This window comes from Cricetulus griseus, chromosome 8 (genome assembly GCF_003668045.3).
Source record: "Cricetulus griseus strain 17A/GY chromosome 8, alternate assembly CriGri-PICRH-1.0, whole genome shotgun sequence".
NCBI classification, from domain to species: Eukaryota; Metazoa; Chordata; class Mammalia; order Rodentia; family Cricetidae; genus Cricetulus; species Cricetulus griseus.
In genome coordinates, this window is record NC_048601.1 from 51630986 (window position 1) to 51656253 (window position 25268).

Genomic DNA, 25268 nt, shown 5'->3' on the forward strand with positions numbered 1-25268 from the left:
GTGGCTCTAATGTATAATGGACAGGTATGGTTGACCTTAGTTTTGACTCTTGCACCTCGCAAGGCTACAGGAACAACATATGGGTAGCTGATAATTTCTATAGCATCACTGTTACTGATGGCCTGGCCTTCCTCTGAGCAGTAGATAGATGCAGGTGCACTTCTTTTTCCTATTTAGGAATGAGGTTTTACACACATGAGACTAACTGACCACACAAGGACTTGAGTTGATATGATGGTCCTCTGAAGTGACAATTTTCATATTGAGGTACCACTGGCAGCTGTGAGGATCTGACTTGGGCTTCTGAACCCTCAATTGTAAAGACCAGAAGACGTAAGAGCAGTTCATTCAACTACTGATTCTGAGGACACATTTTTTTTTTATTCCACAGCAAATACCTAGTATGTGGGTCTGACACCTGACTGCACACTTGTATGTAAGACCCACCATGCTCTATGTCTAAGTAGGGTCCTTACCTCCATGCTGGATGGCCATGGAGAGTTCAGTCTGAGTTTTTCTACCAAAAGTCTTTCCAACTGATGGAGGTCACCTTGGGTTAAGGTGTTGATGGAGGGCAGAGAATGGGCTCAGGCCACACATTACTGTTTTGAGGAAAAAATGATGAGTGGTACACATGCTAGTCTTTAATTTACTTTAATAGTATAAACCTCATGTAGGTAGTATTAAGCCACAACAACAAAGCCACATTGAACAGATTTTAGTAAAAGGCGCTCATAACCATGCACAGCAACTCTCTACATAGACACAACGATGCAGATTCTCCTTCAGGACTGAAGACATTGATTAGATAGAAAATTCAATTTAAAAAGAACATGCGGGTTTTAAATGCCACCACATAGCTCATTTACACAGGGAGAAAAGCTACAAAATGGTAGCTCTCCGCAGGTTTTAAACCTGGAATCAAAAGGTAATGGCATCCATGGTGTTTTCTATAGTGTGAAGGGCAGAGTTATACAACCGGTCCCAAGAAAATTCCACACTGAACTTTCCTTTAGTAGATGTCCTTTAAAAAGGGGGGAGGAGGGGAGCAGATAATGCGCTGTATCTTAACAGAGAAATCCAAACTACAAACTAGTTGGTACTATGAAAAATGTGCAGCTTCTCAGTTATAAAACTAGTTGAACACTGATTTACAAGTTAATTGGGAAAACAGACTAGAAAAATATTCCAGCACTTGAGTTGTGTGTGCATTGGCATCTGTGAATGAGCAGGCTGTTGGGATGACAACTGATGATGGTACTTTCCCAAAGAAAGGCCATTTATATAATGTTGCAGTCTATACCAAACACTAAAACTTAAGAGTGACATAATGTTGAGCATTTTCCCTACATTCCATGTATAAATACCAAAATTATTGAAAATTAACTGAAAGTGCGTATTGCTGAGCATTAGAAATATCTGGTGTTCTTCTCCTTCCTAAGCCACTTTTAAACTCACTCTCAGGTTGCTGCTAAGACAATAGCCCCCAAAGAAAATGGAAGGATTCATTTAGCAACTGCCAAGCTTCCTTGTGTTATACTTGGAAAGTATAACTTTGAATAGTGTGATTGTCACAAGAGGCAATGACACAGGCAAGATTGAACAACCATGAGGGGGTGAGGGCAGGGACAAAAAGTGGGAAGCTGAAGCCAAATGACCCATGTCTCACCAAAGGCACTGAGGACTATAGTCTTAACAATTATTTCTTAAAACACAAAGAGCAACAACCTTGTGGGTCAGGCAGGCTTTTTGCACTTGGTTTCCTCCAAGCCAGGCCACTAGCAGCTCTGCCAGGCTGGGCCTTGGCTCCCAAGACCCGTCTCAGCCTACAATCCCAATCACAGGGGGCAAATTTCATCAGAATATACCTGGTAGATGAGGAAAATGTCAGCCTTAGCTTAGTTGTACTATTAAGTACAACTTTTATAGAACGTAGTTAGGTCAGTATAACCCCTCACTTGCTTCTATTTATAGGGACAATTTATTATTTGTGGTTTACATGCCACAAGTTAGTTATTAGCATTTTTTAAAGAATGTTTGGTAGGCCAGTTATTTTTACGGCCAAACAGTACCCAAGTCTTGCTGACAGAGCACAGGGTAAACAAAAGAGACTGCTGTAGCCCCTGAGATCCCAAGTGCCTGTTTCAGCCACTAAGTTCCTTCTAGTTAAGCTAAACTGGCTTTTGAAAAGCAGGTTTACACTAACATCTCTTCCACCAGCTTCTGGGCCCTTCTAAACCTAGAAAACTGCCCTCCTGTCAGGTCCTTCCCAGGCAGCTCCCTGTTCTAGGAAAATGAAGTTGGTAAGAAATTCACCAGTACATCCCTGTCAAAGGAACCTTGCAATACCCACATCCATTCACATAAGCAACGCTAGCATCAACTCTTAACATAGAAGTTTGGATACATGGCTACATGTCTGTATACATAATGTACACCTATATACACAACATTATATACACTGTACAAAGATAATATGAACACATGTACATTCATTCAGTCATCTAGGCCTATAATTCTGGGCATACACAGTGCAGCTAAAGGGACAGGGTGTGCACAGAAAGTGCACACTGATGGGAGGCACTCAATGAGGAAGTCCAGAACCTAGTACAAAACACCTAGGCCAACCCCATCTCATTTTGGAGTTGGTTTTAGAAATTGACATCAGAGTTAAGACTTTTGCAAAGAGCCACATAATCTAGAGACTGGAAGTTGGGCAAAACAAGAGGTGGGGTACCTTTTCTGCCAGTGTGGGATATTCCCAGGACCCTCCTGCTGGAGAAAAGCAGCAGTCAGATGGTGCTTTTTATGGCCTGGATTAGAAGAGAGTTTCAGCAGCACCAACAGCCCCACTGCACACCCATTGGAAAGTCATTGGAAAGCAACAACAGGTTTCCAGAACATAGATGCTGATCAGGGGAAGTGCATGAGTAGGACTACCCTTCCAGAAACAAGTATGTGTAGTATAGATGTTGCTGCTCCACTTGGGGATCACACTGGCCACCTTGGTTGATGTAGTGAGTACCTCAGAATGAATACCGTCCACATCTAATACTGACACCGAAATTCGAGAACCATGCCAAGGGCATAAGTGACTCCATTTAAACTTCAGTACAGAAACCCAGACAGCACAACCCCAACTGCAGCCTCAGGAAGAGACTATGTAGTAAATAAGCCCCTGCAAACTGTAAGGATGGTGACATACTGCATTGAACACCTTGAGGAGTAACTAGGGTGACTTGCTTAGGGAATGTGGTCTTTGTCTAAATATCCTGGCGTATTTTATCCCAATTTTAACCTGGAACTATCTTAACTTTATTTGAGATACTTCTGGAAAAGAGCCTAGTTAGCCAGGCTCCTACCTGAGAGTAGCCAAGTCAGTTTGTGTCTATCCACCTACCTGAGAGAGGAGTGTCTAGACAAGCCTCTCCTGCTTCATTAGACTTGGGAATATCACAGACTCCTAAATCAACGATGGAAAGCCCTGAAAACTGACTGGATTGGGCTCTCTTAAACGACTGGGGTTGACCTTCCTAGGTCCAATTGACAAGATGGAATGGAGCAGCACTCAAAGTTTGAAATGTTTTCAGTTAATGAGAACATTGTGTGGATACATGTATTAAAGGTAAGGCCACAAAGATCTGGACAACCAGTAAAGGAATTTGGCCCAAAGTGGCCCTGTTAATTGGCCATTACCAGTGACAGGATTTACAAAGGACTGAGCAGGTTAGAATCACCAACCTTTTTCCCAGCAAAATCTCCTCGCCCCCATGCCCCCCAGTGCCATTTTTATCAGCGGTTGGCACTTCTTATCCAACCATGGTCTAAATAGCCTGATTGGGGATGCCCAGGCCCTGTCTGAGTGGCCTAGAAATGACTGGCATGCTCAACTGTAAAATCCTAAGACAAGCAAAGATGTTCATATGTACTGTAGGACCCCTCTAAAGAGATGAAAGAGACCCAATATACTCGTGTCTGGTCATTGTCTTAATTTTGAATATACACATAAAAAGAAAACTTTAAGCTGACAAAATTAAGTTCTTTCCATCATTTTATACTGGCCATTCCTACTATTTTCCAATACTGTCTTCAAAATCTAGCTGGGAATTTAGAAGCTAGAGTTACTATATGCACTTAAGTCCCAATAACAGTGAATAAAAAGTCAGTAACTCAAAAAGAAACAGCCTGTCTAGCCTTGAACGTCATAGCTGTACCTGCCCATCAACAAGTACAAACTTTATAGGATATAATTTTCTTAATTTCTGCGAATCAAGTGCCTATCCCAACCTTCCATTTTTTTCCCAGCTGCTGCAGACTTGCACCCATGGGAATGCAGAGAGCTTAAAATCAGATCTGACTTTCTTGGAACTGAATTCTGCACTCTTGTGGAAACTATGGTCATTAACTGTTTTGCTTTTACTTTTTGATTTGGGTACTGGGGATGGAATCCAGGACCTAATGCATGCTAGGCAAGTATTCTACCACTAAGTCACCACCCCACTTCCCAGATCCCTTTAAAACTCAAAAGGAGTTTCCTCATTAAATTGCTTAGGTTGACCCTGAATCTATAATCCTCCGGACTCAGCCTCCCAAGTGCTGAGGTTACAGGCCTGCACTATGTGCCCTGTCTGGGGATTGCTTTTGGATCCTCTTTTGAAAGAGAGGGCAGGTTGCTTCTATTATTTCAAACACCCCAGAGAGCTTTGTTGAACTAGCACATACCTAGAAGAACTGAAGAGCATGGGGTCCCAGAACACTGAAAACCACTAATACTTATAATTTATCTTGATGCCTTTTGTTCCACTAGTTAAGGCCCACTTCCCTCACCAGGCAGTAAAGATACATAGCCCCCATTCAGCTGCAGGTTCTGAATGATCACAGATACTGGCCCCTCTCCAGGCACACCAGGAATAGAAACCCTCACTGCCCCTGGACAGCATGAACTACTACAGGTCATACTCATGAAGTGTTGTTAAAGGGTGCAGATCACCCACCTTGCACTTTTTGGTCAAAGGCTCCAGTTCCCATGAGTTGGTAGAGAGAGCTGGACATACTTTCAGTCACTGGAGAATTACTCTCATCACAGGAACTTAAGCCAGGTTCTGGAAGAGTCTGCAGATACAGGTCTCTGGCTGACACAACAGCTCTTAGTGGGTCAATACCAGTAATCCACATTTCACTCACAGGAATTTAGCTCAGCACCACCACTGCACAAAGCTGCTGCTCTCTTCTAAATGTGAACGATTGTCTCCTGTACCCTAATGAGTTTTCACAGAAACCATTAGCATTTTGACAAAAAGGACACAGTTTTCCATTTGCCCTGTCCACAGGCAAGATGTTAACATTACAGATTTGATAAGAAGTGCTTAGAAAGTGCTAACATTACCCTGGTAATTAGTAGTTATTAATTCCAAGGACTCTTTTTTCTTTCTTTTTAAATGTATTTACACATACTGTTCTTAGTTAGTATTCTTTCAATACTAGTCTCTGACATTATAAAACTTCAGTATTGTTTTTTGCCCTTTGAGAATTTCTAAATACAAATTGAATTAAAAGATTGTTCCAGAATCTGCTTCACCAAAAGGCATTAAAACATTCCTTAGGGCAGGAAAGCGTTCTACTGGTCTTTTGTTGCTACTGTCTGGGATGAACAGGAAGAAGTGGCTAACACACTGGAGACACCTGCACACACCAAGACATTGCTACTTTCCTTCCCTTGCACCTGCACAGTCCTAGGAGGCATTCCACTGTGGGCAGCTTCTGGCTGTGCACTATAGACTGGCTCCGGTGATCTGGCCATTATATTCTGCTGTCTCCATCTTGAGGATGTAGGGAATTATGCTGTCTATTGAAACATTGCCAATGAGACCAGTAAAAAAAAGTTCTTCTGTTATGTTGGAGCTCATGAGCCTAAGTGCTGGCAGTCGGACAAGAATCCTGGCCAACCTGGAAGAAAGAGTAGGCATTAGAGAAATGGGGCGTCTGGCTGCCTGTGGCCCAGCCCAGGATAACTCCTGGAGGTCCCTTTGGAACCAGAGAACTAAACAGACCTATATTGACCTGCCTATTTTGTTGTTGGACTAAAAAAAACCAAAGTAACAAAAGTAAAATATGAAGAAATAAGTACAAAAATGTATGTTCAGGATTGGTGAGACAGCTAGTGGATAAAGAGCACTGGATGGTTTCCACATGGTGGAAGGAAGACCAATTCCTACAAGTTGTTCTTGCTCCTCCACAAGTGCACACATGCACGCCCACACAACATAAATGTAGAAAGTTTAACAGTAAGTATGAAATTCTTGTGCTGTTAAAAGCTACTCTTCCAGCCGGGCGTTGGTGGCGCATGCCTTTAATCCCAGCACTCGGGAGGCAGAGGCAGAGGCAGGTGGATCTCTGTGAGTTCGAGGCCAGCCTGGTCTCCAGAGTGAGTGCCAGGACAGGCTCCAAAACTACACAGAGAAACCCTATCTCGGGAAAAAAAAAAAAAAAAGCTGCTCTTCCTACCTGCACACTAACAAATTGGAGAGTCATCAACAGACAATAGGTTAAAGTATGGAATATTTCTATAATTAGCTGCTACAAACTCACTAGGAAGAATACTGTGGTGATCCTGTCTACAACCACAGCTGCAGAAAGCTGAGGCAAGAGGAGTGAAAACTGGAGGCCAGCTTGTGACATAACAATCTATAGTTACTTGTAAGCAAAGAGAGCCATATTGCTCAATGCATATTTAAAAAGGAGCACAGCTGTATGCTACACATATGTCTGTGTGTAAAGGAAGCATTTGGAAGGATACTCACCATATGTTCATGGTAGGCTCCTCTTGGCATGTTAGCCATGGGAAGGTAGGCAAAATATGCCAATAGCCAAGTGAAAAAAGGTTAAAACCCCACTGGAATTTATGATCCCAATTACAAATAAATAAAACATGTTTTGAAAGTAAATTTATAATAATAAAGTCATTTTCTTTCCTTTTGCTTTTTAGAATGTTCCAAGTTAACTTCAGTGCCTAAGTTGTTTATGGAAATTTTTTTCGATTTATGTATATACCTGTGTGTATGTAAGTGCATTACATGAATGCCAGGTGCCTGCAGAGATCAGAAGAGAATGTTTCATCCCTGGATACTGAGTTATAGACAGGTATATGAGTGATCATGTAGGTTCTGGAAACTGAACACTGGTCCTCTGCAAGAGCAGTAACTACTCTGCTGAACCATCTAGAGAGGGTTGAAACTCCTTGGGGTGGAGTGGGGTGGCCATAAGGGTTGCCTAAGACCATTGAAAAACCACAGATATTTACAATTCACAACAGCAAAACTACAGTTATAAAGTAACAACAAATTTTTTTGTTTTGTTTTTCAAGACAGGGTTTCTTTGTGTCACCTTGGCTGTTCTGGAACTAGCTTTGTAAACCAGGAGGGTCTTGAATTCACAAAGATCCACCTGCCTCTCTATCTCTATGGCTAGGGGTCACCACAACATGAGCTGTATTAAAGGGTCACAGCATTAGGAAGTTAAGAACCACTGCTTTAGTCCCTTGTTTTGAAAAAGGGAGTAGGGAGTTGGCAAGATGGCTCAGTGGATAAAGGTATAGGCTGCCAAGCTTGATTTTCACCTGAATTTGATTCCCAGACCCCCAAGCTGTCCTTTTACTTCTAACACATGCCCTATGGCATGTGTGCACAGCAGTTACACAGAATGGAAGTAGGTCCCATGCATGGTGATAGATGCCTTTAATTCCAGCACTTGGAAGGATTTCTGTGAGTTTGAGGCCAGCCAGAACAGCATAGTGAGGCCCTGTCATCAATTATTTTTTTTTCTTAAGATAAATACTTTCTATAAGCATACTCCTGAGGTACAACCCATGCAGTAAGCCACCTTCAGTCACTATGCTTCAATCTTTGAGGGCAAAGGTGTAAAGACACTACACATGATCTAAAGAATAAGTAGCCCCAGGAAGTCAGCAATGAGGAGGTAAACTTCCAAGGGTTGTCCTTTGATTTCCAAGGAGGCATCTTGCTACTTGTTCCCACACATTTACATATCACAGACAGACAGTCTCCTAGAAAGTATGCAAGAAGAATTAGAATGAATATATATATATATATATATATATCCTCCCCTGAGGAAATGCCTAAGTGGGTTTCTGATTTCTGTAGGAAAGCTTTCCTCATTTTTGGCCCTGAATACCATGGTGCCTTCATCTCTACCCTCTTTCCCTGATCCCTGACTGGATCAGGAATGGCTTAGGCCTTGAAATAAGACATCATCTTTCTAATGCTGCAGAATTTTGGTTCTAAAATGAGGAGTTCTTCCTGCAGTCTCCAGGACCATCTACTGCCACAGGAACAATGGGAACACTGTGGCCTCCTCAGAGAACAACATCCTTGCACACCAGGCAAGACTGGAATTGTGGGTTATGGGTGCATAAGCAGACAATCTCATTCTCTATGTACCAGAGACTGAAGTCGCTCTCCACATGTGACTCAAGGTCTTCAGTGATCCCTGTAGAAGTTGGTTTGGGGAACTTGAATCTGGGCTAAGGAAATGCCCACAAAACTATCTTGTCTTTACACAGAAAAATCCACCAGAGCCACTGATACAACAGCATTTCCCTTAAGAAGCACAAGGCAGGAAGAGGAAGTCCTGGTGGTTCAGGGAGCCTACAATGGAATTCTACACAGAGGATACAAGTCTGGGGAAAGCAGGCTAAATGTCTTTGTGGATTGTTGCTTTTGTTTACTTTGGGAGGAAAGGGAGAGTTAGAAAATTTGACCTGGAAAAGCTTGCCATGCATTCTATTCTTTGGCTGTAATACTGTAATACTGTCTAAATCTGTATTAGGCTAAAACACACACCCTATTGTTAAAATATTGCTAATTCTCAGCCATATAAAAGGACCTTTCCCCTCCCCCATCAGTTTTATCTAAGGGCAAAATTACCTTATGTAGCTCACTCCTCCTTTATAAGGGCCAGATTTCACTTTTTGTCAAATACTCTAGTGCTGCCTTTCCCCATGGGTGCTGAGCATCTCTGTAAAATGTGAGAACTGAGTCTCAAGGAGTTAGTTCCAGAAAAGCACTCCCCTTTTCTGACTATCACCAGTAGTCTCAAGCTTCCCGCCTAGCATTTCCTTATGTTTGCACACACTTACCTCTATACCTGGAGATGTCAGTGATCTAATGGACGCTCTGCCAGGTTGACAGAATCTGACCTAGCCATATCTCCCCAACTCCTTCTATGTTGGACAGGGCCCTGTGCCTCACCTGTATGTGTCTTCTGAGTAGGTTTTCTGCACATAGTCCTGTAGTTCCATCTGTGCCTTCTCCTGAAATTTCTCAATCTGGCTTGTGCCTGTCAAACCTGGATGATCTGAAAACAGAAAAGTAACCCCAAGTTTCTCTTTGTATTTGGAAAGTGTCAGAGACAATCTTTTTTTATTCTTAACTTAATAAGTGTATCAAATATAAGCAGTTGAACTCTGAAGGCTGGCTCAGTGAATTAGGAAGTTGTCAGAACACTGGCTTTGCATCTGTATTTTGCAGTAAGAGACCTGGGGGTGGGGGTGGGGGGGTGACTCCTAAGTGGAGCCTAACAGCTCTCCTGGATTGGCTCTAGACTTCTTGCTTTTTACTATTCTAACACACAGATTTTTAAAGATATATGAGGAATAATTTTTCCTAGATGTTTAATTATATAATAATTCCTTTTTAATAGATACTTTTAGAGTTGAGGAGTCTGAGGAAGAGAAAAGTTATGTTACATTCAGCCCTTGCTGTTGAAGTCAATGATTAGCCCAACTAACTTCTCCAGAATGTAAGGATGTTTCAAGTATCTTTTGCTTTCCACCAGAATAATTCTGCCTCTTCAGCTGCTATAGTAGCTGCCTTTTAATAGCTATTGTTTCCACAGAAACAGTAAAGCTGAGTTTAAATCTGCTCAGAGAACCTGGAAACCAACAGAGCCCCCCCCAAAAAAGGGGCCACTGGACGGTGATCTTATTTGGCCAATGGCTTGGTTAGGGTACAGATCGAATCTATTGAGAACATGAATCAGGCACAGTTATTCAGGGCTATAGAGGCAAAGATTTAACAAATGCTATATTGATGCTAGATAGATAGCAAAACACTCGTTATAAACACACTGGGTTATGTAGAATATGGAAGGGCTCTCCTACAACATGATGTGTTCAGAAACATCAGCAGACACAGTTTCAAGTGTCACAAGTCCCCACCGCATATCTTACCAGGGCTAAAGAGAACTATAGCTTTAAGGTATGCGTACTCATAGCCGTCTATATCCAGTTTCGCCATGCTGTTACAGAACTCCTGCAACTTCCAGATATGCTCCATGACTTGCTTTATCCGGTCACCAGAAAGCTTATCTAGAAACAAAAATCACAGAGACCCTGAGGAAACCTGCTAAGAACAAGACCAGTCTTTTAAGGAGCCACATAGACAAATGGAGGCTAAGTTCACTCTTTAGAGAACCAAGTCTTTTCAAGCTGGTCAAGAGCTCCATTTCCAGTTGAAAGTGAAGTAGCAAGAAGTGCTTGGGTCTTAAAGAGCACTCACTGCTCTTGTAGAGGACTTGGTTTCAGTTCCCAGCATCACACACTATAACACATTGATGCCTTCTTTTGATTTCTGTGAGCACTGTATACGTGTGGTGCAGACATACACTAAGACACACACACGAAATAAAAACTTATTTTTAAAAAAGGTACTTAGCTGCCTTGTCCACATTGCCTCAGTAATGCAGCTAATTCAGCCTTGTAGTTGCCAAGGGTAATTCCTTTATGATAAGGCATTCTTCAGTTCATAAGGGCTAGCCTCTGCAGGGCCATAATCAATTTTCTACTGCCAAAGCTGCTATTCTACTTGACTGTCAAATATTAGATGGCCACTGGAGCTCTTAATAGAAGAGAGTTGTCCATTCATGAAGAATAGCTGAGTCAACTCTGACACAGGCTGGGCTTTGTTATCCTGGCACAAATCAGATCAAGATACACTCTACTCCCATATTTCTAGGACCTACCTTCCTGGATACTGTTCTGCAGATGGTTGACAATGGCTGCCAAGATGGTGGAGAGACTCATGACCTGGGCGCACTGGGCCAGGCCAAGAGTGAAGAGCTCATTCCAGCAGGCCCGCACCAGGCTGGTATTGCAGTCCTGTCTGGGAACATAAGGATAAGGCTGAGTGTGGTGCATGTAGTTGACTAAATATGTGAGCTGTATGAGTTCAAAACCTCAGCATCACCCACCTAGTGTTACAATGGTCTATTATATGTCCAAGGTTGTTCCCAGGAAAATGACCAAGGTCTTGAGTAAGTCCATGAAGGTTTTAACTAAAGTCCCTTAGATGGTAAATTACTCTCTTTGACTTTTTTTAGGGCTAGCAAAGTGGCCCAACAGGTAAAGATGCTTGCCATTAAGCCTAGTGACCTGAGTTCTATCCCCAAAATCCACATGGTAGAGAATACCAATTCCCCCAAATTTTCCTCTGATCTCCACAGGCAAGCTGTGACATACATAGTTAAAAAAGAAAAATATGTTTTATGTCTGTGTGGTATACGTACATGTTTCTATGGTTGTATGTGCATGTGTACATTTGCAATTAGGCCAGAAGGCAGCATCAACTGTCTTCCTCAACTACACCTGACCTTTTTGAGACTGGGTCACTTACTGAGTCTGATGCTTACTGATTTGGCTAGGCAGGCTGGCCTCTGAGCTCCAGGGGAATCTCTAACTATACCTGCCCATTTTGGGTTTTATAGACATATACCTTTGTGCCTGGCTTTTACATGGTTCTGGGGATCTGAACTTAGGTCTTTATACTTCCACAGGCTCTTTACTGAGCCATGTCCCAAGCCCCAGGAATAAGAAACTTTAATAGGGATTCAAGAGATACTCAGGGTAGAATGCTTGTCCAGAACACACGAAGCCCCAAGTACAACTGGGTGGTACACTTGTCATCCCAGCACTCAGGAAGTGAAGGTAAGAAGACCAGAAGTAGAAGGTCATCCTTAGCTACATAGAGAATTTGAAGCCAACCTATGTTACGTAAGATAGGGTCTCACTAGCTCTGGTCTGTATAGCTAAATCCTCTTGCCTCTGCCTCCTGAGTGCTGAAACTAAATGCACACACAACTACACTTGGCTACAACTTTAAAAGGAATGGTCTTAAGTTGGACATAGAAGTAGTAGTGATGCACATGTAAGATACTATCACTGGGGAGGCTGAGACAGATGGAAATCCATAGGGCTCTCTTGCTAGACAGCTAAGCTAACATGGGGAGTTCCAGGCTAGTAAGAGACCTGAGAAAATGCCTGAGGTTGTCTTCTCTCCCACATACAGGCACATGTGCATGCACGCGTATATACATACGTGGACACAATCCCTCTAAAGTTTGTTTTTGTGGGGTTGGGATGCATAAAGCAAACATTCTACTACTAAGACACACCCCCAGCTTCCCCACTAAAGTTGGTTTCCCATAACAGTCTAAATCTTAATGGTCCTAGCTTGGCTCTGAGTATATGGGTGTCTGTGACTCAGGTCCTCCAGCAAAGATGAGAAGCTGGACAGATCAAATGACAAGCACCAAAGAGCAGAAACTCCATAACAAGGCTTCCAGCTAGTGCTGGAACTGAAGCAGCTCTGTTTAGTCAATACTCAGAGAAGAATGACTGCAGGTAGCACACTGCAAATCCTTTTATTTCCAAAGTTGCCAGAAAGCTGGAGAAACCGGCTACATGGAGCCATTCCCATGTCTCCTTTATTCTGTTAGAATCACTAGTCTAACCACTAACTTAGAAACAGTGTGTGATTTATAATAAAAACCCCTTTAAAATGTGCTAGCCTAGGCAAAGAAACTCTGGATGTTTCAAATTGCTCCAATGGAAACAAAACGAACAACCCTTCCCCACCTCAAGGAAGTGGGAGCATCACTGTTTAGCTACACATCAGGACATCTTCACACAACAGTACTGATAACCCTGAGATGTCAACTATCTCCCAGATGGCATCAACAGCAGACCATTGTCATAAGTTTACATGAATTTGCAAATGTTTGTTCAGTAGTTACTGCTTGTCCAGTTGCCTGGAGAATGACAAAGCAAACCTTTTAATAATGAAGTATGGTGAATGTCTTCACTTCATGGGGGCTGGGGAGGGGTTGGGGTCACATGCCACAGTACCCAACCTAGTAGCACACTGCTATATGAAGATCCCCTTCCATGTTTAGCTTTGTCAGCTTTCACTTCTGGCAGGGATTCTATGGAGAGGAAAACTGAAGGCTTAGAGAAGTGAAATGATTTTCCTATAGCCTTACAGCTGTCAAATGCTTAAGATTCTCAACCCAGATCTGCTTACTCTAGGCCATTGCTGTGAACTAGCAAACAACCTAATGTTTTACATATATAACCTGTGTTGGTTACCCTGCAACATGCATGCATTCACTACATTTCCAGTTTCATGTCACTGTTTATATAAGCCATGATGGTAGCCTGCTCTGACTGAACATTGGTTACGTAACACAGTAGCAGAGCTAGCACTGTGACTGATAGGGAAACAGAATCATCAAACAGTGATGTTTATGAACAAGAATCAGGAGGGGCTTCCTGCAAAGATGACACAGGCCACCAGTAGTCTTCATAGGCTGGCCAACACTGAGGCAAGGGGATGTCTAAACGTAGAAACCAGTACTCGGATACATTCATCCTATCAAAGGCCAAACACAGCTCCTAGCAACAAGTCCTTGGCACACACAAGAAGTACAGTTTCCTCCAGTTTACTGACTACACTTAATACAATTTTGGTTTCTGAATATGATAAACTCGAACAATAACACTGGAAAGGCCCTTAGAGACCTTGCTGGCCATTCCTGGAAGAGAGAATGCCACTACTCAAGGACACCCAGGAAGAAAGGCCACTTACCCAAGTGCCTGGAAGGCTGGGATTGACCTTGCCCAATGCATGGAGAGGAAAAGCAGGCGGGATGCAGACTCACAGATGTAGTGTACATTGAGGTACTCTGGCATAGGGCTGGGCATCGTAAGCTGGAAAATAAGAGATACTGTGATTTAGGAGGGGCAGGTGCCCTTTCATAAATCAACAAAGGTAACAACCAAAGTAGCTGTTTCAGATAACTTTCAAAGACCTGTCATTAGTGGAATATGTGTCCATATAGCCAAGGCTTTCAGCAGCTCCATGATTTTTTGCTCAGTGACTTGACTCCAGCAGTCTAGACTGGGGTTCAGAGCCTGTAAAACACTTCCTAGCACACTCATACAAAGATATCTTCAACAGCTCTCATCTCATTGGAAGAACAGCCTGCCAGGGCTCTGATGTCCACAAAGGTGCTAAAGTGTCTTGGGCAATTATAGTCAGGGACCCATCTATTTAAGTGACTGATTAGATCTCTCTAGTACAGAGCACTGAGACAAGAGACTTCATTCTGGAGACTACAGACTGGATGCCCTGTCAGGAGGACAGACAGAAAGAGCATGGGAAAGACTCAGGACTTACTAGGATTCTTCAAAGATGGTGGGCAATAACTTAAGAACAGAGTCTGGATGCCTACTTGCAAATGAGTTTATTTAATGGCTTCTCTACATAGTAGAGGGGCAACGAGGTGCCTGCCCACCTGAGCTTATGTTGGGCTCAAGCTGTCATAGGAAGGAAGAGGTAGAATAGCCACCCTCTGATCCTCGGTGGCTGGCTAGCACTACGGCAGTCTATCTGAGCAATGATACACCACACTTATTGGAGAGTCACTTCAGAACCAATGGCACTATGAAACAGTTGTGTAAAGAAGCAACAGGAATGTGCTTTGGAATTCAAGATTCTGTCACAATTAGAAAATGAGCTCATGCCAGGCAGTGGTGGTGCACACCTTTAATCCCAGCACTCAGGAGGCAGAGGCAGGTGGACCTCTGAATTCCAGGCCAGTATGGTTTACAAAGTGAGTTCCAGCAATAGTCAGAGCTGTTACATAGAGCTCTAACCCTGCCTTAGAAAAGAAAAAACAAAACAACAAAACAAAAACCCCAAAATAAAGTAAAGAAAATGAGCTAGCTGTAATATCTGATTTTTGAAATTGTAGACTAGCATTGGTACAGTACCTGGCTCCAGCACTTAATGTGTACTCACCTTAAATGTGACATGTGTGTCTGAAAGGAGGGGGCCTTCAACTTCAATGATGGGTGTTGACTGGTCTCTGCTGATAACATGGATGCTCCCTCCTCCACTAGCATCTATTCCATCTGCCAGACTTGGAGGTGAAGCACTATCTGTGGTATTAAGTGCTTTAGCTAAGGTGTCAAATGCCCTGTGACCAAACAAAGCAGATATCAATGGGAAGTCAGTAAAAGAGCTCCAGCTGATTTTACTTAGAGAAGCAACAGAGACAGACAATCCAGCTCTACTCAGAAGGCAGTGAAACTCTTCTTCACTATGTACTTTCTACACATATAAATCCTGGTTTTTTTTTTCATAACTACCCTCCTAAGATACTACAGCGAAGAAACACCTTGAGCAGCCCACCAATGCCACCTGGAACCAGCTAGTCCTATCCATCAGACACATGAATGGGTGCAAGCAAATAGAAACAGTAAGAGGAAAGAGGTACACTGTTCTGTGCAGGTGTGTTACATTTGTCTGATGAAGGCTCTGGTGTAGGGAATAAACAACAGTTCTGACTGTCTTATGTCATATGATATAAGCAGGTCCTTGTCCAGTGTGGGTGCCCACAGTAAATGTAGAAGACCAGCAATATGTAGGTTGTGACAACTTTATAGTTCTTAATTAGATACAATTGGGGTACTTTTGAAGTTTGTAATTCAGTGGCACAGCACTTGTCTTGTACACAGGAGGCAGAGGTCAATTTTCAGCATCAAAAAAATAAAACATATTTATAACATAGGTGCCAAAACGCTCATATCCATCCTTATGACACAGTGCTTGGGGAATATGGGCTATCAGAGGGGCTCATACCGAGTAATTTCACTTGCAGACTGGTCCTCTGGCTGCATTTCCGAAGTGTCACCATTGTTCAAAGATTCATTCAGGTTAGCCAGAGAAGTCACTACATTTGCCAGTGTACCCAGAGCTCCTTGGCTTGTTTCAGCCTATTAAATAAGCAATAGGAATCAAAATAAATAAATAAACTAACATTAAAAAAAACTAGCATGTACATGCAAATGACTTAAGGGCAATGAAATGAAGATGATATCATGTTTATTCAAGGCCAGTTTCCAGAGGGTGTGAGTAAAGAATCATATCAGGAAGATCTGTCTTTGTATCCACTGGATCATATCTTTTGGTTTTTTGTTTTGTTTTGTATCTTGGTTGTGGTCATACACACAAATCCACATAGGTGATGCAGTTGATACAGTGATACAATGACAGAAAAACAGATAAAGTAGACTTCTCTAATCACAACTTTTGGTGCTTTAGAAGATATTAAGAAAGTAGTAAAGAGATGGGTGGTGGTGGTTACATGCTTCAAAAAAAAAAACAAAAATCAAACAAACAAAAACAACAACAAAAAAAACAAAAAGAACAAACAAAAAAAAGAGAGAGAGAAGGTAGTAAAGAAACAACCTGGAAGAAGGGAGAAAATATCTTCACATATATTCACATGTCTGAATACAAAGACAACCTAATTTTAAAAGGGCCAAAGATCTGAAGACACTTCTCCAAAGAAGAGGTACAGCTGGCCAATAAGTATATTCAACCTCACTTGAATTACAAATCAAAACCTCAGTGACACTTCACGTAAGTTGGGACTACAAATTGGTGTAATCATGTTCATTAACAGTGTGGCAGTTCCTCAAAGTTTAGAAGTTGCTCATGGCCAGCAATTCTACCCTTCAAACAGACAATCCAAATACTAATCACCTGATGAACATATACATAGCATGAAGCAGCCAGGCAGTGGCATGCATTTTGGCAATGGAAGGAACTTAAGGAACATGTTATGTCATGGATGAACCTTAAAGATAATACGCTAAGTGAAAGAAACCAGTTGTGAAGGAGTCATACTTACATGATTCCTTTCATATGAAATGTATTGTTAAAAAATTGTTAAAAACATGGAGCCAAAAAGTAGGTTAGTGGTTGGCCTGGCTTGATGAGTTTCTTTTAGGAAGGTAAAGGTATTCTGGAATTAGTGGTGGTTGAGTCCAAAATCATGAAAATATACTAAAATACCATAAATTTATACACTGTAAGGGTGGATTGTGAATTACACCCAACTTATAAAAAGAAAGCCAAAAATAAATAAACCACTAAATATATGCACATGCATCTGCCCCCCCCATACATATACCTATGTGGGTTTAGTTTGTATGTGTGTGTGTGTGTGTGTGTGTGTGTGTGTGTGTGTGTGTGTGTGTAATAAAAAGTTTTAACCACAAAACTGCTCAATAAATTATGGTAGAACCACAGAATATTGTGTAGGTCACCACAATGGGAGGTGACTTCTTGGACCAACAGACATATCTATCTTCAAGTTCATTCTCTCTGGCTCATTTGTCAGCTAATTGCAGATTATCAAATAGAAAGGAACTGGAGCGTATGCAAAAGGCAACCTTAGAAAAAGTAGCTATTTTCCCAGCATGCTGGTAGTTAGCGCTAGGGTATAACAAGGGGGGAAAATGATAGGGAATGTCCACAAAGCTATCATGTGATAGTGACTATCGAGGGCCAGTCTGCCCTGACTGGGGTGTCTAAAAAGCCACCAGCATCTTTAGAACAAATCCTAGAACGGCTATACAGAGCTACAGGAGGCTATGCCTTCAGCATCATCTCTGATGGTCAAGAGGGCAGGTGTAGTTGGAAAAGCAGCCTGCACTGCAACACATAGAAGAAAAGAATGTTACCTTGGAATCCGTGGCCAGGAGAACTGTACCATCCTCGCGAATCAAAGGCTGCTGGATATTCACAAGCATCCCTGGATCAAGAAGACCTGTTTGTCTATTTAAGACACAAAGAAACCCAGAGTAGCTTCTAACATTTTCTGCACAGTATGCTTATGCTGCATTCACCTGACTTTCATTATCTGCAAGGCTGTTTGCTAAGAGAAAACCTTTAACACTCAGCCTAAAGTAGAGTGAGTGGCCAGCTCTCTGCTCTTGCTGATGAGCACCTCATAAAGCCAGGCTACAGGCTGAGGGAGGACAGAACACATGCATATTCCTAGGCCTTCTACACTAACTGTGGCCATTCTCCCCAAAGTTAAAATTCAAAGAATTGTCCAGAGACCCTCAACTTCAGCTCTTTGTATAAGACATTTTAGATTTCTGATTTTCCTTATTTCTGTTCTCTTTTAAACCAGTTCAACAGAGTGTGTTAAAAAGAATGTGCAAGCTAATTTATGGCATTATCTGGGCCTTCACCTTGGGCCTTTTGTCCTTTTGTCTATATTGCAAAAAAACAAAAGGTCTGTACTTTTGAATTACAGAAGGCTACTATTGCTGTGTGCATGAAGACTAAAGTGCAGGATCATTGTGCCCTAGAGTACCCTCAACAATGTTAAGTGAACTCAAAAGGGAGAGTGAGGCATGCTGTACCATGTGTGCTCTTTCTAGGGATATCTGCACTTTCTCTGGCCAGTTTGGAGGCCAATCACAGTGCTGCTCTGTGAGAACAGGAGACTTACCTTGCTCCATCCTTGTCTGCCACAAATGTGGGAGTGGCTATCAGAGGACTTCTCAGATCTTTCCGGATATAGATCTTCTCAGTTGAAGCAGCACAATTGCTTGGTTTCTCCCGTTGCACATCAAAGGGCTTCCGTTCACTTTGTACAGCTTAATTTACAACATACATATTCACATTTAAAGAAAGATTAAAATGAATAAACACCATAACATAAAGTGGACTCTTAGCAAATATGTAATTCTGGTATTTAGTCACCATGGGCTTACCAAACAATGGAAAGAAAGTAAAAATCAAATAGCCCCAATACAAACCGAAAGGTATACAGACAACTCAAGACGGCAGGTGCTCTCTGCTGATTAACTGCCATGCTGATGTGATTTGAAAAGACCAACATAGTCTCCTGGGTGTTTTTTACTTATGTCACTAACCAGCTGGGCTCAGCCCAGGATAAGAGATTGCTATCTTCAAGTGGACCCTTAAACAAATGGTAGAGCAACCTCTCCAGAGTCCAATTCCAGTCTGAAGAGCTTCAGCAAACTGAAGGCTGTTAATTGTATATGGTAATTTCTCTCCCAGCAATCTAGTGTTAAGAATGGTTATATAGGAGCTGGAGAAGGCTCAGCAGTCAAGAACATATTGCTCGAGCTGGGCGTTGGTGGTGCACGCCTTTAATCCCAGCACTTGGGAGGCGGAGGCGGAGGCAGAGGCAGGCAGATCTCTGTGAGTTCGAGGCCAGCCTGGTCTCCAGAGCGAGTGCCAGGATAGGCTCCAAAGCTACACAGAGAAACCCTGTCTTGAAAAAAAACATCTTGCTCTTGAAGAAAATTAGAGTTCAATTCCTGGCACTCACATCAGACAGCTCACAACTGCCTGTAACCTCAGTTCTAGGGAGACCCAAGGCCTCTGTGGGTACCTGCATTCACATGTACATAACATACATAGACACATACATACATGTAATTAAAAAAATAACTTTTAAAAGTGACAGGTATTTTTATTACAAGCAACTGAAGAAAAGCAGATCTTGGGAGTGGGGTGAGTGTATAGTACATGTATGTACAGAAGCCAGGGGTCAACACTGAATGTTATTGCTTTCCACCTTTGTTTGAATTCAGGGTCTCAATGACCATGGAAATCACTGATTGGATAGACTGATCAGCAAGCTTTGGTGATCCACCTCTAGTGCTAGGAATTACAGGCATGAGTATCAACACTCAGCTTTTACATGGGTGCTGGAGATTAGAACTTACAACCTCATTCTAGTACAGCAGGCACTTTATCCACAACTATGGATCAAGATGCCCTACTACTAAGCTGAAATGCAGTTGGACCTTGAGTTTGCATCTATGCCTGAGATTACCCCACTTTAGTCCTATCACTGCTTACAACTAAGGACAGCCTGACAATATGACAGGGAAACCCCACACTAAGCTAGTCATTATGTACTGTATTTACTATGGTAAACAGGTTATAAACATACTTCTTATTCCCCTGTGGATTTTGCATTGTTCCATTCCTACAATAGGAAACAAAACTAAAATCCATTGGCTCTAATCTCCCCAGGAGCCATGAGGCATTTCGAGCATGGTGTGGCACTAACTCTGTTCCTCTACATCCTGCTGTACTTTTTTTTCTTGGGGGGGGGGGGCTGGTTTCGAGACAGGGTTTCTCTGTTTAACAGTTCTGGCTGTCTTGGAACTCACTTTGTAGACCAGGCTGGCCTCAAACGCACTGGGATCCACCAGCCTCTGCCTCCCAAGTGCTGAGATTAAAGGTATGTGTCACCACTGCCCAGCCCTGCTGTACTCTTAACACAGCACTGCTCTCCTTGACTTCTTTGTGTTGCTTACTTTGGGACCTGATTCTTATGATTCCACCATCAAGAATTGACTGGTGACTGGTCCTTGTGGATGTGGGATAGGATTAGGAATACCTGAACCCTTAAAAGTATGGCTATAGGAACTGAGAGGAGGGTTTCAGTCCTTCTGTGGTTACTCCCACTTCAGGACCTTCTTTAGAATGCAAAGATTGTAGCAAAGGAAGGAGTGCTGGCTGGTCACAGATGAGGCCCAGAATTGAGAGAGGTGATAAGGAATGTCCTGTATGCTGTGTATTGCTTTTATTGGTTGATGAATAAAGCTGTTTTGACCAATGGCCAGACAGAATATAGGTAGGTGGGAGAGCCAAACAGTTACTGAGAGAAAGAAGGTGCAATCAGGGAGACACCACGTAGCCGCCAAGGGGTAAAGATGTCAGAACATTACTGATAAGCCACAGCTACGTGCTGATACACAGATTATTAAAATGGATTAATTTATAAGACAACTAGCCAGTAATAAGCCTGAGCCATTGGCCAAACAATTGTATTTAATATTAGCCTCTGAGTGACTATTTCATAAGTGGCTGTGGGGGACCTATGAGCAGGAGAGAAAGTGGATTGGGGGGGGGCAAACAGGACAGAGAAAAACATTGAACTACAGAGAGGCACCATGTTTCTGGTAGCTCTTTGGTAGCAGAGCTGGAATGACTTGGTCTCAGCTTTTCTCTAAAGCTGGTGTTACCCACCCTCAGTTCCTCTTGCCCTGTTTTCTAATTCATCTAGATAAGGGGCTTTAATACTTAACATGGAAACTGACAAATCCAGCAGCATCAGCTCTGGATCACCTGGCTGTCCCAGAAGGTAAAACATAGTGAAGCTTGAGTATTTTCCCTTTTCATTTAAAGGCAAATGTAAACACCTTGCTTGGCAGGCATATGCTATCATGGTGGGGCCCTGCTACTCACATTCCATTTTCATGCCCATCTCCAGGCACTTCTTCAGCCTGCAGAACTGGCAGCGATTTCGGTGATGTTTGTTGATGATGCAGTCTTGGCTGCTCCGGCAGCTATAGGTCAGATTCTTCCTCACGCTCCTTTTGAAGAAACCTTTGCAACCTTCACAACTGACAGCCCCATAGTGACGGCCTGAAGGAAGTGAGTGAGCACATGATCTGGTTCATCACAAGCAAAGGTGAGCTGCCCAGCCCTATTCCCACTTGGAGTGCATCCTTGTCAGAAGCTGCCACCACAACGGGTTAATAGAAGCCCAACAATGTCTACCTCATGTGTCCATATTTCTACAATAACTTTGTAAGGTCACAATGGAAATCCAAAGCTCATCATACATATGACTGCCCGTGGCACACAAACATCCCAACACAAACAGCAGCTCAGGCAACACTGCTCCAGTGTGCATGACACCTCAGCTCACTCTTCTAGCTAATAAAGCTGTTGTATATCGACAGAAGTTTACAGCTAAGACAATCTGTGCACATTCTGAGCCCTCTTGCTTGCAGAGCCAAAAACTACAGCTGATTGTAGGAAGACACTTCATAGCATCACTGTTTATACTGACTACAGAGGTTACTCAGAGAATCTCATTTTCCTTTTCCTTTAAAGCATTGTGGTGTGAAATGAAACCTGTCAATACTGCCTTGACCTTTTTGCAATATCTCCTTGAGCTTCCTATCTCTGAGTGACTTCTAGTAGTTGGAGACAGTGGCACTATAAGGCTATGTGATGAGGCCTTTCCTTGACGCTCAGGAGAGCCCTGATAACAGGAAAACCAGGCAGTCTTTAGCCATTTCTGTTCCTGCTTCATGCATTCCAAATTTGCAAAGTGTGTTTCCTTGTTGAACAAGCACAGCACTCAAACACTGCAATGAGAAAGTTATTATAAATTATTGGAGAATGTAACAGATGGACTGGAGAAAGGCAATCAGGATCAGTGGCAGCACTGTTTACCTGTTTTCCAAGGGAAGACAGGGTTTTCAAGTGGTAGGATGGCTTTACCAAGACAAAAAAAAAAAGGTAGAATCAGAGGCAGGCACCAGTGGCAGAAAAATGGGACAACCACCTTAGTGGGGAAATTTCAAGCTTAAGACAAAATGAAATCCAGGACAATAAAAAATCCAGAATTCCTGTGAGTGGAACAAAGCTGCCTCAGAACTCAGATTCCCTGAGCTGAGCTTCTCATTCCCCACTGCCTCACTTACCACCTGTAGCTCCCCAGTGTTAGCAAGCCTTTCACCAGAATACTAACTGTGGAAGCCTTTGAGCTCTCCTTGAAGGACACCAGAAGCACAGACATAAATAATTCTCTGGAAGCCTTAGGTCTTCACTCAGCATGAGCAAGCACAAACACACAACACATTCATGCATGTGCATGCACACACACAAACACACCCAGAATGTTGGGTCTTTACTCAGCATACAACCACATGTGCACACCTTCCCAAGGAGGGACTACATGGTTCCACTCCTCCATTATTGAAGCTTACACAGAAGGTACAGTGAATGGATAAAAAGTGAGATGGTCTGGATGAGGGGAATTATACACAAAATACACTTTGGAAGACACAAACAAGATGAAATAAAGTTTTACTTTCTTAATAGCATATAAATACTTGGAAACAAATCACAGAGTTTCTTGACTTATCCTGTCAATTTGAAAACTCTGACAAACATACTTTGTTTATTATGTGAGGTTCCATTCTTTGTCAACTACCCACTTCCCTTCCCATAAAAAGTTCATGCTGTTGCCCCATGATATGTGTCAGAAGCTGGAGTCACATACCAGAGGCTTTGTCACCACAGACCACACAGTACTCCACCACCTGGGGCCGCTGGACGTCTGCCTTCCCCAGCAAACGCTCCACAGAAGCAGAATCCGTGACAATCTAAAATGTCAGCAAATGAACATCACCAATTAACATCTAAATAAATATCATCTAGTTGTACATTCTCAGTCTTAGATATCTAAACAAAAGAACACTCTGGGCAGAACTGGGATCACTCTGACAGCTTCATTCAGGTCACTCTGCTTCCCTACTGGCCTGTACATGTCAGTGACTGTTCTCCTATCCAGTAAACACCACCGAGACTGGAAGCAACACAGGGATCACATATGGATTCTCTATAAGGAAAAGACAGGTTGAGTTCTTCAGCTATGTTTCTCATCCCATCAAACAACATGGAAATGTGCAACCTGGTGTTTGTCAGAGCTATACCCAGGCTTCCCTGACTAGATCTCTTGTTGAGGCACCTGGTGATAGATGAACTAGTACAGGTGACCACAGAAGCCTGCTATTTTCTATCACTTGTAGGTAAACAATGCTATCCATCTAGGAGAAAAAATAAGTGATAACAACCTGAGAAAGTTTAAAGAACAGTTATTTCTAAAATATACTTAATTTGAACACACAATAAGCCTTCAAATGAATTTCATATGGTAGGACTATATTCAGAAATCAGGTAAAATCACCCGTGAAATGTGACATAAGCAGTCAGTCTTTCACAAACCTGTGCTTTTAACAAGTTGGATAGTTTAATATCAAAGGATCAAAACACACTTTGGAGAGAGGGTGGATGAGACGGACAATGCTTACTAGCTCCATAAATATAAAAACACATAAAAAAATTTAAACAAAGAGTCTGAAGAGATGGTACAACATTTAAGAGTGCTCTTGTAGCTGGAAATACGTGTAATCAAAATGAAGAGTTCATCCCAGGCTTTGGCCACCTATATGGGACAGAGGTTAAGTTTTCAGTTGGAATCTCCACCTCAGTTCTGCATGATCAGGAAAGCCCCATTCCTGTCTCTCTCTCTCCAAACCCCTTCCTCCCAGAAAGTCTCCAAGAAAGAAAAGGTGCCAAAACACCCAATTCTGCATTCTTGGCCACTACAGCCAACTTCCTCCCCTGTTGCTGCCAGCAGCCCAAGTCCCTGCCCGAACATTCAGCTTTTGAACATACTTGGGCAGAAACCCAGCTTTCGGTGGACAGGTCATCATCCCTCTCCTACAAAATATAAAGTCTCCCTGCTTTCGTTTGTGGGTATTGCTTCTCTAGCCTTGATCTCTGGGATTGGAGAACTGACCTGGGAGTTGCTCTGCTCCAATAAACCTGTTGTTATACTTTTTCAATTTGGCTTGAACTGGCTTACTTCATCGGAGTAAAAATTCTGTATCAGGGCAGAAACAGCGGGTGTTCTTGTCCGATAGTGGTCAGCTCTAGAGGATGCCTTAAAGGTATCTTAGGCTAATGGTTTCCACTATGTGGTCTTTTAAGAATAAGTCTCCATTGACCCTCACTGTCACCTTGCCTATGCCAGTGCCTTTTTCTTGGTTTCTGGCCACTCAATTTACTGGTTTTTACTTTAGTCATCTAAGGCAGCAATCCTACCATACTTGTAAATCCCTAAAGGCCCTCCAAGGGGTAGATATGGCCTCCAAGACAGGTCAAAACTGAGCTGAAAAGTTCAAGTATCAAGTATGGAAACAACCACCTATCAACAGGTGTTACCTGGATCCTGCCAGGGACAAGGTTGTCTGAGGTGGTGAATATGAGCTGCTTGGCACTTGATGTCTCTGGAGACGCCAGGATCACCTTCCCAGTTCCAGCTCCATCTGGGCTGGTCAGGATGAACTGCTGTTTGGAAGATCCGGAGGCGTCCACTGCGGTGACTATCTGGATCTTCTGTCCTGTCTGCTGGTCAGTTACAATCTACAAGATACAACATGGAGGCCCCTTTGCATAGCATATCTTTAAATCTGTGTATTTGCACTT

At 42.6% G+C, this 25268-nt stretch overlaps 1 protein-coding gene across 8 annotated transcripts in view; it reads right to left on the reverse strand.

The window, feature by feature from the left end:
* Window positions 1–25268, reverse strand: part of Nr2c2 (nuclear receptor subfamily 2 group C member 2) — an 88688-nt gene that overhangs the window by 10514 nt on the left and 52906 nt on the right. For 5 of the 8 annotated variants that reach the window (XM_027428891.2, XM_027428895.2, XM_027428896.2 and 2 more), the window contains 12 exons: window positions 25005–25205; window positions 23278–23380; window positions 21447–21626; window positions 18664–18811; window positions 17885–17978; window positions 15996–16129; window positions 15153–15330; window positions 13938–14059; window positions 11038–11177; window positions 10247–10384; window positions 9267–9372; window positions 639–5946 (listed from right to left, as the gene is read on the reverse strand). In XM_027428891.2, the coding sequence (XP_027284692.1) occupies window positions 5772–5946; window positions 9267–9372; window positions 10247–10384; window positions 11038–11177; window positions 13938–14059; window positions 15153–15330; window positions 15996–16129; window positions 17885–17978; window positions 18664–18811; window positions 21447–21626; window positions 23278–23380; window positions 25005–25205 (1719 nt within the window). In that variant the 3' untranslated portion in view covers window positions 639–5771. Of the gene's footprint in view, window positions 1–476; window positions 603–638; window positions 5947–8942; window positions 9034–9266; window positions 9373–10246; window positions 10385–11037; window positions 11178–13937; window positions 14060–15152; window positions 15331–15995; window positions 16130–17884; window positions 17979–18663; window positions 18812–21446; window positions 21627–23277; window positions 23381–25004; window positions 25206–25268 lie in introns of those variants that run through there. The other 3 variants (XR_004771128.1, XR_004771127.1, XM_027428897.2) reach the window with 2 other exon arrangements.